Raw genomic sequence first — 20,109 nt, 5'->3', positions numbered from 1 at the left:
ACGAGTGATGGAAAGTGGGACGTAGAGCTAGATACTCGAATTGGCTCAATAAGCACAATATTGCGGAAGCTTGGCTGTTCGGTAGTATTGAAGCTGAGTTAAGCCAGAAGACAAAGCTGGCTGTCTTCAATAGTCTATGTCTCCATTCTCACCTATGGTCATGAGATTTGGGTAATGACCGAAAGAATGCAGACACGAATCCAAGCGGCTGAAATGAGGGGTTGCTGGGCTGACAAGACTCAACAGAGTCAGAAGTTCTGCAATTCGGGGAACCTTCAATACTCAACTGTTGCTTCTCCATGTTGAGAGATCACAGTTACGTTGGCACGGGCACCTGGTCAGCATGCCGCAAGAGAGGCTCTCCCAGCAGGCCCTCTTTGCCAAACCAGAGGATGGGAGGCCACGTGGAAGGCCAAGGACTCGCTGGATACATTATATCCAAAACCTTGGGTGGACGCGTTTGGGAGTCTCACTTGAACACCCTAGCTTGATGATAGAGGATCGTGACCATTGGAAGGTCTTCTTGCAGCTGCTGCCCCCACAACCCAGTTAGGAAAGGTGGGTCTTGAAGATGAATGAAAATGAATAATATAATTTCTTAGCATCTTTAATTTATATTATAACCAAATGTAAAAACTTCAAATTTCTACCATTGTACAAATGCTGATTGTTTCAATTAGCAGTCTTTCAAAGTAATTACTCCAGACATCTAGAATATCTTTATCTTCAGTTATCATGTCGCCTTTATAATCTCTGATTCCTTTTGCAGTACTCTTTCCTCTATTTCTAAGCTTTTTCAATAGCCTCCAGAATAATTTGCCACTTGTCTGATATTTTTTATGTTTTCACCAGTCTTCCCATGAGTTTTGTTTAACTCATTTTAGACTGTCCTTTGCTTTCTTACATTTTTCTCTATATTCCCTAAGAGCACAAGCTGACTCACTTGCTAGGAACTTTCTGTATACTTTCTTTTTTTCCTAGAAGAAATTCCATGTTAACTTCCTGAGTCCATCATGGAGTTCTGATTTTTCTATCCTTACAGAGAACCTCACCACATGCCTCTCTGGCTGAAGTTATATTTTCTTTAGGATTTGCCATTGAATCTCCAAGATTTGGTTCTTCTTTTCAAATTTTTTTTCATTTTTGTTTTTTCAATGATGTTTGTATATTTCAGTTCTACAGTTCATCCCTGAAAGCTGCTCAACCTTGATCATTTTAAAACTTTCATACACACTCATCTTTTCAATATGAAATTGTTTTATCTTGCTCAAAACTAAATAGTGATCACTTCCTATTTCAAATCCTGTGTCCTGAACCAGTGGGAAAACATCACTATCAACTATAACGTAATCAGTGAGACTTTTCTTGTTTCTTGCAACTTCTTTCCACGTGATTTTGTGCATATTTTTATATTGGAACATGGTGTTAATAATAACTAATCCATGTCCTGAACAGAAATCCAGCAGGCATTTACTATTATTATTATCTTTGCACTATTCTCCAAATTTTCCCAAAACATTTTTATATGTCTGGTTATCATTTCCTACTCTGCTGTTTAGATCTCCAACAAGGACCAATTTTTCCTTTTTCAGTGAGCCAGCTGCCCTCTCTAATGCTTCAAAAAATTCCTCCATTTCTTCCTTGGTAGAACCTTCCATAAACACAAATAAGTCTCATTGTCCAATTCCTTATTCTGATATTTTCCCACATCACTCCACTTGTTATTGCCTGCCATCCTAGATTATCCTCATTACTATAGCTGTTCCCTCTTTTCCATGATTGTCATTGCCTGAATATAATATTTTCTATTTGTCGCTTAAAAAGATCTCACTTTTTTTTTCTTTGTTTCAGTCACACCTATTATATCGATCTGGTACTTATCCAGTTCTTCTGGTTCCATTTCCTTTCCATTGATGGTTCTTTTATTGATAGCACCAATCTTGAGCTATGGTGATATTGAGTTGGGACATTTCTGGTATTTGTTCCAGTAACTGACTTTTTGCTGTTTGCCCTGGTTCCCTGATGAAAACAGTGGGCTCCTTGTTTAACCATGCGGCCACCTTGAAATTCTCTCATGCTGTACCATCATTTTACATTGTGCTTTAAGCCAATAAGAATACAATTTGGTCAGCTTAAATCCTAAATTGCCAGCCTATCCTCATTCGTTTGGTATCCAGGTATCCTCACCTTCTAACAGGGTGCCCTGCTAGAAGGTGAGGATTGGTCATTAGGTCAGATGCCCCCATTTGGTTCTCTGCATTCTTTAAAAGGCTACATGGAGGTCTCCTCCCAGTTATACAGCTTTGACCCTTAAGCAACCCTTCTTCAGAGGGAAATTCCTCTGCAATTCTTGCATGCATTTTTATTTCTCAGTTTCCTTTATGTGCAGTACAGGCACTGTAAAACTTTTATACTCCATATTTGAGCATGTTTGTTGTTCAGTATGATCTACCAAGTGTTTCATCGATCCTTATTTAACATATTAGATATCTTCACTTTCATGTAATTCTTATAAGAGTGCTGGAACTTATTTCAAGAAATTTCTTGAAATAAGCTCATCATCTCAGTCGTATTGTTGGTTGATTATTTCATAATATACTCTGTCATGACACAATATTTATAAAATTTTTATACACTTGCACATTTTATAAATGTTAGATAATGCGACTCAATATATTTAATCTATTGCAGCCTCATTCCTGTAGAAAAATCATCTGGCAGTTCAAAAGGATCAGGTCCAGAGCCACGCATAATTGTTTTGAAAAAGACAACATCAAATTTAGGTATTAGCCTTTTAGGTGGTAATGCTGTAGGCATCTTTGTGCACTCGATACAGGAAGATTCTCCAGCATATGGACCAGAAGGACTTAGGCCTGGAGACCAGATACTTGAAGTAAGAGAATTTTTAAATCAGACTTCAAATTCTGTTTGTTGGAATATATTAACTTGCAGTTATCTATATATTAGATCCTGTTTCAGAGAACCAGCATGATTGCATATTGTGTGTAACGCAGGAAATGCCAGGCTGGCAATTCATTAATTTATCCTGGAGATTTTTAAAATGATAACTTATAACTCAAAATGTTTTAATTGAGAGGACTTAAAAAAAAAAAAAAATGAAATTTCTACAGCATACTGCATATTCTATTCTTCCAAGGCTTTCCCCAACATCTTATCTAGTTAATAAGTCAACTTCACAACAATAATCAAACTTCAGTAAGAATTGATAACACATTATCAGATTGGTTCTGTTTACCAAAAGGAATAAGGCAAGGCTGTATACTATGTCTGGAATCAATAACTTAAGAGATGTGAATGACATAGTACTAATAGCCGAAAATGAAATGTACATGAATGAACACTTTGGAAGAATAGAATGGCAAAGCTTGACATATATACTCAAGATTAACATAGATAACATAAAACTGATGATCCTAGATAGGAATCATAATGGAAATACTTAAAGGTCTGCTTACCAACAGTTGATCAGTTCAGCTGGGCTTATTGATTTCTGCCAACAGGAGTAATGGAGGAAGTAAAAAGACAGATTACAATGGGAAGATCCATAATGGCTCAGTTCAGCAAGATCTAGAATTATATATATATATATTGGTCAGATCCATGGTCTTCTTTGTGGTTCTTTATGCTTAGTTTTGGACACTGAACAATGCAATTAAGAATATCAGTTTTGAAATGTGGACTAGATGAGGAGGATGTTTTTGAGTTTTCCTTGGAGAGAGAAAAGAACCAACTTGAGCATCAGGAATCAATTGAATCTTGAAAGTAGTCTCTGCAACATGGTGGAGAGAAGAATCTTCAAATACTTTGGACACATCTCAAAAAAAAAAAAAAAAAAAAAAAAAAAAAAAAAAAAAAAAAAAAAACGGGAAACAACATTGAAAAACATTTAATGCAGGATAAGATGCCAGGAGCTAGAAGTTGGTAGGCCCATGGGAGGTGGTTGATAAAGTTCTTCTCTTACTGGACTAAGGTTAGAGAATGCAATTGAATGACAGACAACAGGCAAATTTAGAAAAATAAAACCTTGGGTCACAAGTCCTGAGCCATGAGGGGATTGAATAATAATAACTGCATGTTCTGAATGCCCACTTAAGCAGCGATACAAAACTTGACTGCACTGAAACATCTATATTTTTTATGCTGTGACATGTGTGTGAGAGAGAGTGTTTTGATTTAAAACAATTACATTGTAACTTGTGTGTGTGTGTGTGTGTGTGTATATATATATATATATATATATATATATATAATCATGTATGCTTATAGTGGCAGATCCTGCCCACCTATTCTTCTCTGGTGGGCAGGATCTCCCACAAGTGAGAGCCACTCATCATCTCTTCATGGATGTAATGCACAGTTGTTAACTTGCAAATTTGGTAGTCCAATTTGCTCAGGTCTTCCTTTGTCCATCTACTATGCAAGCTGTATATTAAATCAATAGTATAGCTCATTGCTCAAATTGTGCTCAGTCCATTGAAGTTTTGTTCTCAGAATATTTCTGACTCTTTTTGCATATTCAGCTGCTGTTTGTTATTTAACTGTTGAGTGGATAATATCTTCTTCTAGTTCTACAACCCTTTATAGGTTTTGGCTTGCTTCACAATATTTTTCCATTCTACTTTATTCAGTGCAGTACTTTTCCAGTTCTTAACTTTAAGAATTCCAAGGTCTTTCTCAACCTCAACTAATCATCTCTTTTTAGGTTTTCCTCTTCTTCTTTGTCCAATTATTTTCCATTTATATAATTTATTTTATTTTATTTAATTATTTATTTGATTTTATTTAACATATTAAATGAAAGACAAATACCAAATAATATCCTAAAAGCTATCATAAGTATATATGAAAATAATCACATACAAATAAGATTAAATCATGAGCTATCATATACGAGAGAGATAAACCAAGGGGTCCGACAAGGATGTCCCCTCTCAGCAACTCTTTTTAATATTTACCTAAATGAAATAATAATAAAATGGAATAAAACTTTCCATCAAGGTATTAAACTTTCTCCTACTGTGAATGTAAACACTCTCCTTTTTGCTGATGACCAAATAATTACAAATTCTGAAGACAACTTACAGAAAGCTATTTTAAATCTAAATGAGATAGCCAAAGATTATGGTATGATAATATCAACAGAAAAATCAAATACTATGGCCTTTAAAGGACAAGATCCAGCAAGAACTAAGATAGTAATAGATAACAAGATCTTAGAACAAGTGAATTCATTTAACTACCTAGGATGTATGATCACATGAAAATGAAAAAGATATAAATGTAAAAATTGCAAAATATTTAAAAATAACAGGTGTAATTAACTCTGTATTTAAACCAAACCTAGTTCAAAAACAAACCAGACTAAAAGTATACAATACATTAGCCCTACCAGTGAATACATTAGCCCTACGAAAAAACAAAAATACAAACAAAGATTAATAACAGTAGAAATGAAGTTTATGAGAAAAACTGCAAAGTATACTCTATTTCAGCGCTTCCCAATCTGTGGGCTGTGGGTTTTGTTGAGGGGGGGGCCATGAAATAATGAAACAAATTTAAAATCTTTTAGACTAAGTGGATTTTTTTTAATCTTAAAAGAAATGTATTTAATTTTTATGATTTATTATTATTTTTTTTGTTATTTTTTATATTTTACTGGAAAAAAAAATTACACATTGGTGTGGGTTCACAAATTTTGCTTCCTGCCTATTTCGGTGCTTAATGAATATTAGTAATTATATGCTTATTCATGTAAGTTTCATTTCAAAGTCTTAAAAGGGATTCCCAATCTTTTAAGACTATTAATTATTTTTTTGTCTATATTTTATCAAAAACCTGTTTAAAATCAATAAATAAATTATCCTAAACAAGTAAATAATTTTTTTTGTACTAAAGGAGTGAAATGGATGAACCAGCAAAATCAAGCAAGCTGCTGGAAAAGAATATGTTGAGGAGATACAAGAAAGTTGGTGGTGATCAGATCTATGAAGAGTATGGTAAAGAAAGAAAGAAAAGGTGCAGTATGAGAGGAGATTGGCTGGTCAGGCCAGGGTTAACTCAAGGGAAGTTTTCTGTTACATGGCAAGCAAGAGGAAGAATAATTATGGCAGACTAACGTTGGTGGATAGTCATGGCAGCAGACTATTAATAGCTGCAAAGGATATAGTGGAATTATTGAACAAGCACTTATCATATATCATACTGGTATAAATGATCTGGTACAATATATAGAAGAGAAGCAAGTATTAAGAGAATTGGAATTGAAAGAAGCAGAGGTGTATCATATGTTGGTTGGGTTAGGTGTTAATAAGGCTGTGGGAATGATCTTAAGGAATGTGCACCATAGTTGGTTATGCCTGGGCCCCCTCCAAAGAAAAAGAAAAAAAAACACTAGAAAATTATTCGAAAATCTTTCCCTGCCTAAAATTAATTTTTTTTATTTATGTTGTGTTGTGTCTTCTATTTCTATACTACTTATGAATTAGCGATCATTGCAGACGCCCAGTCATAGGTCGTATGTGATGTGTAGTGTGTATTATCAAATCATCTACTCAACTCGGGCAAATCCTGAGTGTGCTACTGGTTCTACTCTACTATTTATTAAACTTGATGTAATTTTATGTTACATTTAGCAATGTGATTCTTCTATAATTACTGCAATTCAGTTTATCTCCCTTTTTATAAATTGATTGAATCACTCCTATTTTCCATTCCTCTGGTAATTTTTCTTCATTTTCCATATTTCAATTATTATTGCCAGATTTTTTCCTCATAATGGTTTTCCAGCATTCTTGATTAGCTCCTCTGTTATTCCATCTATACCAGGTGCTTTAAAGTTTTTTATATGTGTTATAATTTTAACTACTACTTCATAAGTTGGTTCTTTTATTTTTTCTTCATTATCATTAATTTCTTCTTCTGATAACAATTCTTCAAAATACTCTTTCCATCTGGTTGGCCAAGTGGTTAGCGTATCCGCTCTCCAGTCAAAAGGCTGCGGGTTCGAATCCTGCCGTGGGCATGGATGTTTGTGATTGTCTGTGAAATTACTAGTGGCCGGTGGTAGATGGCATTGGTGTAGGTGATGAAAGTAGAGTGGTTCGTTGTAGTTGGATTGAGTGGTGGAAACGGAGAGTTGTGGAGTGGAGTAGGTGCCCTCCCTCGATGAGTCTTTGGACTCCCTGGAGATGTCATGTAATAATAATAATAATAATCTCTTTATGACTTCTTCTTTTTTAGTTATTATTTTCCCTTCTTTATTCCTGCATCCTATTATATGATGATTAAAATTTTGTACTAGTGAATTAATTTCTTTATAATATTTTCTTATATTGTTTTTATTATATTCACTTATTAACTGTATTTTCCTCTTCATCATCTCATTTTTCTTTTGATTACATATTTTATTTGTTTCCTTTCTCTTTTCTTGATATTTTTCTCTATTAGCTCTTGTATTTCTTTGTATATATTTCTTTCTTGCTTTATTTTTAATTTTGTTGCTTTCCTGCATTCAGCATCAAACCATTCTTTTTTATTCTTTTATATTTCCCTATTATTTATTCTGCTGCATTTATAATTGTTTTTTTAATTATCTTCCGCTTATCTTCTATAATATTTTGAATTTTAAATTCTTTAATGTCTTCTTCTATTTTTTCTTTGTATAATTTAATAGTCTCTTTCTTTGTGAAAGCTTCAGTTCCATTTCTCAATTCCTTCTGCTTTCTGTCTATTTATTATTGAGGAAAATTTTGCACCAATCAACATGTGTCAGAGTCACAGTTTGCACCTCTACATGCTCTTACATCAATCATTGATGTTGTTAACTGAGCAACTCTATTACCATTATCACTAGTTTGTTCATGTAGACTATATCTTCCAAACACCTCTTTATACATATCTTCCTTCCCTAATTTAGTGTTAAAGTCTCCTAATACAATTATAGTGTTATTTTTTGGTATGCCTTCATATACTTTTTGTAAATCATCATAAAATTGTTCCATAATGTTTTCATCAGCATTCTCAATCAGAGTATAACACATTTATAAATGTAATGTTATGAAATTTATGAGGTGGGGGGGTCTGAAAAGTTCTCAGCCTAACAATAAAAAACCGAATTTATAATTTCAAAATTATTTTTATTTTTCAACATAATCTCCCTTAAGACTAATACATTTATTCCAGCACCGTTATCCCGTCCCTGTAGTGGTTCTCAGTAAGATCTGCAAAATATCTCTCTACAGCTGCAATCACCTCTTGATTTGAAGAAAAACGTTGACCAGCGAGGAAGAGTTTTAGTTTTTGGAAGAGATGGAAGGCAGAGGGAGCCAAATCTGGGAATAGGGTGGATGTTAACACAATTCATAGTGCAGATCCCTTAATTTTTCCATTTCCAAAACACCTTTGTAGGCAGGTGCATTGTCCTGATGAAAGATGATTTTTTTCTTCTGCAAACCGGTTCTTTTCTCTTGAATTTTTTCAACTAGTCTGGTTAAAAGATTGGAATAATATTCCCGGTTATTGTTTTACTGTTTTCAAGAGAATTAATAAACAAAATGCCTTAAGCATTCCAAAACACCGATGCCATGACCTTTCCTGCTGATGGAACCGACTGTCTTCTTTGGCATTGAACAACTGGCTTCTGTCCACTGTTTTGACTGCTGTTTGGATTCTAGGGTGTAGTGGTGAATCCCAGTCTCATCCATAGTAATAAATCGATGCACAAAATCAGTGTTATTCTTTTTAAAACACTCCAAGCACTGTTCAGAGATTTTCATACAAGTGCATTTTTGATCTGCTGTGAGCAAGCACAGCACCCATCTTGCACAAAGCTTTTTCATTTACAATTATTCATGCAAAATATATCCTACACGTTCTTTTGAAATGCCTATAGTCTCAGCAATTTCACGCACTTTGACTTGCTGGTCATCCAATACCATATAGTGCACTTGATCAGTGATTTCTGGTGTTGTTACACTTTTTGGATGTCCTTCACATGGAGGACATCCAAAAAGGAGAACATCCTTCATCTTCATGGCTGGTATGGCCATGTTTAAACTCGGCAGCCCATTCCTTATTTTTCGAAAATGAAGAAGAGTGCCCATGAACTTTTATGAACTTCGAATGAATTTCGTTTGGCGTTGAACCTTCTTTTACAAAGAATTTTATAACCGCACAATACTCAGTTTTATCCATTTCAAGGGATATGGACAATGGCTTCAGACAGCTGTATAAAGCAAACTACTTGATAGAATGACTTGCAATTTCACATGGATGCTTATGACAGATGTACCAACTCAGAAAAAAAAAATGCTCATAGTGTTGCCATCTATGGTTGAGGCCGAGAACTTTTCAGACCATCCTCATACCTTTAACACGTATTTTACGTATTTTCTCATTTATTGGTGTAAATCCTAATATTGATTTGTAGACCTTTTTTGTTATAATATAACAAAAAAGGGATATTCCATTTTCTCCTTGTGTTATAGGACCACTAAAGTATAACATATATTTTTTTTTATTTATTAATTATTCCTTGCCCTTTCCATCTCATTGCCTATAAGGCTGTGATATCCATTCCATATTTCAATAATTCTTCTGCTGCATTTTACCAGCCGGCATTCCATGTTTCAATTATTATTATTATTCGTGACACCTCCAAGGAGTCCAAAGACTCATCGCGGAAGGACGCCTACTGTACAACTCTCTGTCTCAACCACTGCACTGAACCTCTACTACTAATTTCATATTTCTCATTAACACCTTTTGCTTTGCATATGACATTTCCATCAAATCATCATCATAACACTAATTACGGGTATAGACTATATTGGTCTGTTCAGGTCTCATTATCCTCCAATATCCTTTTTTGAGGTCTACCGTGCCTTCTCTTTCCAGTTGGCTTATATTTTAGTACTTGTTTAGGATGTCGGGTGTTGGCCATTCGGTTTACATGTTCAAGCCATTTTTGTTTATAATTGTTTAGTTTTTCTTCTGTTGATTTTGTTTTTAGTTCTTTTAAAATGTCTTCGTTCCTTTTTTGATCTAATAATGTGCATTTTGAAGTTCTTCTCATAAATCTCATTTCACTTGTTTTATTCTTTGTTTATTGCCCAGATTTCACTGCAATATAATAATGTGGGCTGCTAAAGTATTGTATATTTTCAAGCATGTTTCTTTTTTGTACTAGATTTGGGTTGAGTGTTCTATTTATCAGGCCTGTAATCTGTAAAAATTTTGAAGTTTTTAATTTTGTCTTTTTTTCCCTTCATATGATATTTCACATCCAAGATAACTGAAAGTATTTATCTGTCCTATTATTTTATTATTAATAACTATTTTGCTTTTAACTGTTTTAGTTTTATCTATGGAAATTTTCATTCCAAACTGTTCTACTATAATGTTTGAATTATATATTGCTCTCTGTAAATTGTCTTCCTTATCTGATATTATTACCTGATCATCTGCAAATAATAGCTTATTTATTTTGTTATTCCAGGAAATTTCTATAACTTGATTGTTTAAGGTGTATTAATATTTCATTAATGTAAATATTGAAAAGTGTTTGAAACAGAGGGCATCACTGTCTTACTCCTTGGTTTATAGATTGTTTTTCAGACAACTTTTCATTTATTTTTATTTCATTATCTTTGTATATATTCAATATTGCATGTAGTAAAATATTAGGTATATTTATTCTTTGTAATATATCAAGCAGTATATATATCTTTTTACTTTGTCAAATGCTTTTTTGTAATTTATAAACAAAAGATGAGTTTTCAAATTAAATTCTCTTCTGTTTTCTATAAGTAGTTTTAAACAGAAAGCTGCATCCATTGTAAATTGTCCTTTTCTAAATTCATTTTGACATTCTAATAATATTTTTTCACTGTATATTTTTAGTTTTTCATTAAGTATTGTGCTATATATTTTGTAGCATGTATTCAATAAACTAATACCTCTGTAGTTAGCAGGTTTTGTTTTATCCCCTTTTTTAAATATAGGTATTACTATGCTTGTATTCCATTCTGTTGGTATTTGTCCATTTGTATATATTTTATTTAAAAATTTTAGTAATCTTTGATGAAAATTTTTTCCAGCAAATTTATACAGTTCGGAGTTTATCCCATCTTCTCCTGCTGATTTGCCATTTTTTATTTAGGTTGTCCTTTAATTCTTTCATTGTTATCATATCATTTAAAGTATTTTGTAAGTTTCTGGTGTGATTAATTTTGATGCCAGTATCATTCGTCCAAAGATCTGTAAAGTAATCCAAGAATTCTTTTAAATCTATATTACAATTTATATTTGCAGTTTCTTTTATATCTGCATTCATGTGTTTTAGTATTTTGTACGCACTGGGTCTTATTTTGTATATGTCATTTTCTAGATATGATACAAATTTTTCCCTGGTTTCTCTTTTGGCTGTTGCTCATCTTTTTTTATATTCAATTTTATTTTCTTGTTTTTTTGCTACTTAACCATCTTTTAAAAGCCAGCTTTTATTTTCAATTATTGTTTTTATTTCCTCGTTCCATATGTGTAATTTTTTATTTTTATGATATTTGTTGTGTGTTCCTAGACTTTCATATGCTGCGGATGCGATAAATTCTTTTATATTATTCCAATATTTTCTCAATGTCATCATTTTCTTGTATTTTTTCTAAGTAGTTATTAATCCTCTGTTGGTATAAATTCCTTATACTTGAATCATTTATTAGTCTTACTTTGTAATTAGATTTTGTTAGTCTGGTTTGTTTATTTTTTTGTATTTTTTGTAGCCAGTTTGGTGGAAATCTTAGTTTTGCCTGTACTAAATAGCGATTTGTGTCAATATCTGGCCCTCTTCTAACTTGAACGTCTAGGAAGAAGTTTGCTGCTTTTTCATTTGCTATAAATTAGTCTATTATTGATTTTTGTCCTCTTGCACACCACATGTATTTGTATATTTTTATGTTTGTAAAATGTATTCATTATTTTTAAATTATTATATATTGTATAATCAATTTCCATTTTTGTTTACTGTTTGGTTCTCCAAATTTTTGTATATTGTTGTTAATTTTTTTCATTCCTATTCTGGCATTAAGATCTCTGGTTGTGATTATATGGTCTGTTTTTAATTTTTCATATATTCCTTGTAACTCTTTGTAAAAGTAATGATTTTCTTCTTCTTTTCCTTCTTCAGGGGCATACACTCCAATAACTCTTAAATTTTCTTTATTTAATTTGAATCGTACTTCTAATATTCTTTCATTCCAGTATGTATATATTGAGTCAGTCCAGTTTCATATTCTTTAGCCTTCTCCACAAAATATTTTTTTCTAGGAATGGGTTGTTAGGCCATTGCCACACTCTCCTCCTTTATCTGGGTTTGGGGTGGCAACAGTATCAATGAGCTGCTCAATCCATCCATCAAATACTTCAGACAGAGTTGAGTGGAGAATATCACTGGCTTCTAATATTCCTAGGTATTTGTAGTGTTCATTAGCTGAAAGTGCTTTTATACATTTTCCTTGGTCAAAATTAAAATCGCTAGTGTTCATATCATTAGCCAGAAATAAACATATGCTTTTACTCATTCTGAATAGTTCTAGTGACTTTAGGATTCAAGGGTGTTTTCTTGTAGTTTATCCATGCCTTGTTTAATTAAATTTTTTTTTCCCCTAAGGATTTCTTTATCAATAAGGAGTTGGTCTTTTGTTACTCTACCTTTTTTAAAATTACTCTTTTGTTCAGTGGGATAAATTTGATTATCAGATTAGTAATGGTATATGGAATTTGCTATGATTTCAGTGAATAGCTTAAACATAGTTGGTCATCCTATAATATGTTTAAAAGTATCTTGTAGGACAATTTACTTAGGTCTATACTGTAATCCTTATCTTTCTTGAAGAAAAATTTATCCATATATCATCTCGTCTTTGGCTGAACCTGATTACAGTAAACAATTAAAACAATTTGACTATGTAGACAGTTTAGATGCTTTAACTAAAATCCACTACGTGGTGGTTAAATCAAAAATTGCCAGGTGCACTCCAATTTTTTTTTAATGTTCTGGCTTGTGCACTGACCATTTCTTTAATAACATGTTGCATTTGTTTTTCTTTCATTTCTGATTCTATTTCCTTAACCCATAAGGCATTTTTATCATATTCAATAGCATTGTCTCAGATTTGACAGTGTTTCTTCTTCTGACAAAAGATTTTGCATTTCTATTTTTTTGCAGGGATTGGAAGAAGTGATGTTTGTTCAGTCAAAACTGAATGTTTTGTATATATTGGTTGATTCTTGCTTCATATCTTTTTAATTTTCTGTGCAGTTGCAATAATTCTTTGTTTTGGTTTTTCGATAACTTCAGAAATTGTTTTGTTTATCATTTATATGTATTTATAAGTTTGTTTTTGATACTATTATTTTTCAGCTGTCTTTTTTAAAGATTCTTTGAGTCCAAAATCAGCATGCATTTTGTGAACTTTTTGTTCCCACCAGATTTTTTCATGGTGGAGACTGTTTCAGCTTTAGTTTGTGCTCTGGCACAAACTAAAGCTGAAACAGTCTCCATTTTATTGCACCCAATCTTTATTGCAATAATAAAATTTTCTGTATAGGAGCTGATTTGTTTCATTTAAACTTTTAGTTGTGGTTGTTTTTATGACAGCATTTGCATCTAATAGGAGCTTTTTTTAGCCTGCATTTATGCATGGCATTTAATGTTGATAGTCTTAGATGCTCATTTATAGAATTCACAGAGGTCAAGAAAATAATGATGATGATGGAGTCACAAGACTCATCATGGAGATCAACACTAGCCAACACAGAGTATTGTACCACTCTTTAAACACATCCACTGTTTGCAATTTCATCACTCTCTCTCTCAGGCAGTGCATTCCATGCACTTTCCATGCAAACAACTTCTTATCCTTTACTCACTACATCTTTGCAACTTCCAGTGATCGGTCCTTGTTCTGCTATATGAAAAATCTCTCCAGTGTTGATCCAGTAATAATCCTTTGTCTTCTATTCACCACAGTCTCCATGATCTCTGTCTGTGCTCATAATCAAGATTGTATAATCCTGATATCATTTTTGTATCCATGTATGCACTCTCTCCAATGTTATTTCATTCCCTTCAAATCCCAGAGACCAGATATGAGCACAGAAATCCAGATGTGGTCTGAACATAGCTTTATACAATAGGACCACCATCCTTTTATCTCTCATGTACAATGTCCTCAATATTGCCTCAATTATCTGAGATGTCTTCACAGTTTGCAATATGTCCTCTGAACTTCAAATTTCTATCTACCTCAAGATTCCTTATCCACTTCTTCAAGTATAATGCCGCCAAGTGAGTATATGAAGCATCCCATCTTGGGATGATGCTATATTTCAAAACCTTACATTTAGCTGCATTAAACTGAAATCTCCATTCATTTGCCCACCTTTCCAGCTTATTCAAATCCTCCCAAGTTCATATCATTTGTAAACAACTGAATCTCTCTCTGTGAATATCTCCTTGTGGTCCCATGACAATATCATTGACATAAAGATTTGAATAGTAATGGTTTCAGGACTGAATCCTGTGGACTCCACTTATGACCTTCCTACTCCCTGATACTGCTCTGACATATACAGCTCTGATATCTACCAGAAAGCCAATTACCAATCCACTAACCTGATGTCTGAACCCATATTTTGCAACTTAAAAATCAATTTGTCATGTGGCATCCTGTCAAATGCCTTTGCAAAACCCAAAAAAAGACCGTGCCCTTACCCTAATCTACTGCTCTTTTTACTCTGTTGTAAAAGCTAATTGGATTACTAAAACAAGAGCATCCTTACCAATCCACTCTGGCCATGCATAAATAATATTACCCTCATCTGCCCATTTCTGTATACAAGTTCTTACCTATTTCTCCAAAATCATTATCTTGGTATCTTTAAAAATTAAAGATACCAAGAAATTATTTTCTTGGTTTAATCCTCTATCCAAGTGTAAGCAAACAAGTTTGCACCTGAACTATTTTCAGGACTGGGGCAACTCATAAGAAGATAATGACTTCACACCACTTGCCTTAGTATCCCATAATGCAAAGCAGATATCCTTACGGACATGTATAATGCTATGCATTATGGGAAGGGTCACTACCCAGACCAAGTTCGACCTTTATTGAGGTCTCATCAGTGGATGCCAGACCCAGAGGTGATATTAAGGTTGAAGTAATGCAGAAGTCATATGGTGTCACACCTTTTGGCTACTCGTATATGAAAATATGACTTCTGCATTACTTCAACTTTAGTATCACCTCTAGATCTGGCTCTCACTGATGAGACCTCAATAAAGGTTGAAACCAGGCAGGGTAGTGAACCCCCCCACAATGCATAGCATTATACATGTCCGTAAGGATATGTGCTTTGCATTATGAGATACTAAGGAAAGTGATGGGAAATCATTAGCTTTTTTATACGAGTAGTCCTGAAAATGGTTCAGGTGCAAACTTGTTTGCTTACACTTGGATAAAGGATTAAACCAAATGGAAAAACTTACAACAGAATACCTCTATTCGAGCACCACCTTTATGCTACACCGACTTAACCACTTTCCACTCTCCATGACCCTTTCTCGTTGCAAGACTTTCATTAAACAGCCAAAGTAACGGCATGGTCATTCCACAGCACATTCCTTTTAACATGGTGAAATTCTATCTAGTCCTGCTTTACTGACATGTAACATATTCAGAATACATCCTCTTCATTCACTTTTAACACTTTACCACTCCTTATCCTTCTGTGAATATAGCCGTCTGAACCAGAATGAAACACTAAAGTAATCATTAAATAACTCAACTATGTTTTCATCTGCAGTTCCTCTTTAATTTCTCTTTTCATCCATTTGACTCCAAATCATCTGAGGTAGACAATCTTTCATTGCTGTCAACAATATTTTTCTTAAGCATCTCTCTCATGCACTACTGACCTCTCTTCCTTCAAATTCTTTCATCCATTGTACTGCTGCATTCTATGATAATTGCCTGCCTCATAATTTTATATCAGTTTCTTTTTCTTCTGCCTTGATACTTCTACGTACTTATTCAACCTCCAAGTCAGGACTACACGGTTGCTCTCACCATCTGGGGACAAGTATGATATCTCAGTCAGAGTCAGATCCTCTGATGCTATGACCAAATTCAGGACTCTTGATCCTCATGTTCCCTCTACCACATACTGCCTAAGATAGTTATTTCCCTCATGAAATCCAAAAATTAGTTCCCTTAGTAGTGCCTCCTCTGTCCAGTTTATATTGTTATAGTTGAAGTCCTCCATGATGATCACTCGCTTTGCATTTGCCTAAACATTTCCTTCTTATTACAATCTATATTCCCTGGTTTATATTGCAATATCCCACTAAATATCCCTGTCTATCTTCTCTCAAAGCCATTATTGTTATTTCCACTGAGATTCTCCTCCCTGAGAGGGCACAATTCATCTCTTATCTGAGTAACATTCTCCACCACGTTTACCTTCCCTCTCCTGTTGAAATGTGCTACACCCTTCAGTTTCTATCCCTGTTAGAACATCCTTCTCATTTAACCAAGTTTCACTGATACCCATGATCCTTGGAAAGACCGAGCCAATCAATTCCAACTTTATTCCTAATGCCCCTAGCATTTGTATGCAGAAAAATCAGTGCTGCGTTGCCAGTAGTATTCTTTAGCTATTATTACTCCACCACTGCAGTATAGTATAGTATACATCCTGTTATTTCTCAAGATACTATCTACACATAATCCCTACCATCCCTGGTACATTCTGCCTTTTCAGTTCTAGTTTCTGTACACTGAAATGCTCACTTGCCCAGAAAACAAGTCTCTCCAAAGGCGTGCATTCTTCTGCATTAAAATATAATTCATCTCTTACACAGCTCTCTTCTATCCTCAAATACTCATCCACATATTCAGACCTCTCATTCTATATATTCTTGCTGTCATCTCATTCATTATCACTGCTTTTCTTTCTACTCCTCATTATCATACTAGGGAAAACACTGTTTCTTTGGACACATTTCTACTTCACTATCATACCTAGCATAAACCACAAATTTTGTGCTACAATTCATGCTGCCTCTCAGGTCATTCATACCAACTTACTATCATATACTCTTCATTTTCATCCCTCTTTACTGTCATTACTCATTCTGTATCATTCACCTGGCAAATACTCGGGTACTCTACTCTGCACATCCTGAATCATCAAATCACCATACATGATAATCTGAACAGAGTCATTCATCCTTCTCTTAACAGCTCTTTTACTTTCCACACTTCCCAAGGTCAAATCCACATGTATCTCTTACACATTATTTTTATCCTCCAACACACTACTGGCATTCACTTGTTTCCAGAGCATCATCTGCTGCCAAATCCCATTGTTGAAATACTAGTCTCCAACATCTCCCACTGTCTACATTTCATGTACACATACACATTCCCATCCCTCACTTGCCACATTTTTAAATTATGTGTTTTATGCATAACAAGCTACAAAATCATGAACTATGTTATAAATAGTGTAATCTTTAAATGATGGTGGACTGGACAACAACATGTTAGAACTGATGGCTACCATGGTGAATAAGATCGACACAGTACCAAGACAGTAATAGGCTTATATAACAAAAAACCACAGCAGTGACTCAGAAAACCATCAATTTCAGTAGTGCAAACTTAAAAAACCAGTATTGCTAATGAAATAAACCCAATAAAATCCTTCCTTACTGCTAACAGTTATCTTTTTTTTTACAATTCACATCGACAACAACATACATCTTCATGTGTTAGTGCCACTTTATTGCTTTTCAGATTACTGAAATTTGCTCATATTTGTCTCAAACTTGAAGCTTATGTTTTTTTTTAGTTCTTTCCTGCACTAAAGTGATCTACCAGTGTGGTAAATCACTTTAGGTCAAATGCTTAGCATATCTGCTCTCCAACCAGAAGGCTGTTGCTTCAAATCTCACTATGGTTCTTGATTGTTATGTGAATATATTTGGGTAATAAATGAATTTCATTGTCCATTATTTAGACTACCACTCTGCATAATAGGAGATCTGAAGTGATTTAAAAAAAGTAGTACTTTGTTTGTTCTAGAGCGGAATTTCTGTCTTTTGTCGGTGGAATCTACATTTAAAAAATAAATTTTACTCTTGCATTAGTGTCCATGTATGATAGTACATTAATATCTACATTCTTGATATAATGCTTGTATCTTCCTGGAATTATTCCAGTAATTAGATAAGAACTTTCCTCATGCTATGTATTGAAAAATTTCTTCATCTAATTAAGAATTATAAACACGTTAACACAAGAATATTTTAATGTTTGCCAAATATTTCAGTCCGAAACTAACAGACTATCCTCAGTGGCTTGATAGGAACAGTTTTTACAAGGTGGAATACAAACAATTGATCATTCAAAAGTAGAATGAGCTGCGTGATGTTACATTGCTAAGCATTAAAGAGAGGTAAATTTCATCAGAGTGATGTAAATTATAGGTATTAATTCACAGTTTCATATAACAATCTTAATTATAAATTCAATTAAAGATAACATTAGACTAATGTAAGAATTAAAGGTCTCAATTAAAAAAAAAAAAAACTTATCCGGATTAAACTTTCCCATATTTTTGACAAGGATATGCAGTCATTTTGATTCAAGTTAGGGCATTGAAGTAAGGCCTCAGCACTCTCTTTAAATAGCCGTTCAAATTTATAGCGACATCTGTGTAGAAGGCGAGTTTTAGACCAAAGAATGCTTGTCTCTTTCCCGTGCTGTGCTGTGCCAATCCAGACCACCTGCTTAATTAATAGATGGATATTAACAAAATATCCACCTATTTCCCCTCTTCTAAAGATAAATGCTCAACTATGCCTCTGCCTGGTGTATATCAAGTTCTTTGTAATTTCAATCTGTCGTACTTTGGACAAACAGGATGCTCTACAGAAAAAAGAATACAATAACATCAATCATACATTCTTCACAATAAATCCGATAAGTCTGGATTGGCACAGCATGGGATAGAGACAAGCCACAACATTCTCTGGTCCAAGACCTCTGAATCCTTCGTACTAATTCTCCTCTCAGCAAAAACCTAGGTGACCAAATCTGAACATAGTAGTCAGATGTGATTAGTTCACTGCTTTATAAACAGATAAAAAATCTTCCCTATACGTGCATCTTAGTTGTGTTTTTTTGAAGAATTTATGAAATAGTATTCAACAATTCTTTGTTGAATACTGTTCAACAAAGAGTTGTGAATGCAGTTAATATTTAAATAATTTTCAGAATGAATTCAAAAAATGTTACTAGTGACATTATAGGTTGAATAATATCAGATGATGTATGGGTGATATTTTTTAATCTTAATTCCCACCCATGAAAGATTATATGCAAACATATAGTACATGTTGTACTGTGGGTAGGCTAAGGATTTTTTTTATGTAACTAGCAATCACTAATATTTGTAATTTATATATTCATAATTAGTATTATTGTAGTAGTTAACGATGGTTAATAAATAATCAGCATGCTGTCGAGTGTTAGTATCAGTATTATTGTTAATTATTATGCGGAAACAGTAAGTTTGTGAGTGAAGTAAGCTGACTGCAGCACAAAGCTGAATTGAGCATTCCATAATACAGAGCATGCATTCTAGTACATGATGTTTGCCTGTTATGGAAAGAATTGCCACACCAGTTTGATCTTTATTGAAGTCTCCTCAGCATATTGAAATATAGATTAAAACAACAATAATAACAAAAACCGACAGGTATTTCTAGTTTGGAATGTGATGAAAATATTGTAATGTACCATTTTGCTACTAGTATAAGAAGAATGTGAGTTTCCACAACTTCAAGGATATATATATAGTTTTCTACTGATGTCAAAATTCACAACTGGTCACAGAGAATGATTCTTTCTGCAATATCTAGTATATTCTGAGAGTTCTGTGTGCATTATAGCATACCTAAATAGTTGGTAAAGATAAAGTCAGCTGTTTTCATTATGCAAATATATAACCATGGTAATATTTCAT

General features: G+C 33.7%; 1 protein-coding gene across 1 annotated transcript in view; it reads left to right on the top strand.

Annotated features, from left to right (window-relative positions):
• Positions 1 to 20,109, top strand: part of Dlg5 (MAGUK family member discs large 5) — a 440,912-nt gene that overhangs the window by 345,344 nt on the left and 75,459 nt on the right. Inside the window, exon 23 of the mRNA XM_090409542.1 lies at positions 2,692 to 2,893. Within this exon, the coding sequence (XP_090265668.1) occupies positions 2,692 to 2,893 (202 nt within the window). The remainder of the gene's footprint in view (positions 1 to 2,691; positions 2,894 to 20,109) is intronic.

Source organism: Typopeltis vanoorti, chromosome 19, assembly GCF_054136105.1.
Source record: "Typopeltis vanoorti isolate ZY-2024b chromosome 19, IOZ_Tvanoo_1.0, whole genome shotgun sequence".
NCBI classification, from domain to species: Eukaryota; Metazoa; Arthropoda; class Arachnida; order Uropygi; family Thelyphonidae; genus Typopeltis; species Typopeltis vanoorti.
Note: the sequence above shows the minus strand (reverse complement) of the source record. Positions and strands in the feature narration are given on the sequence as shown.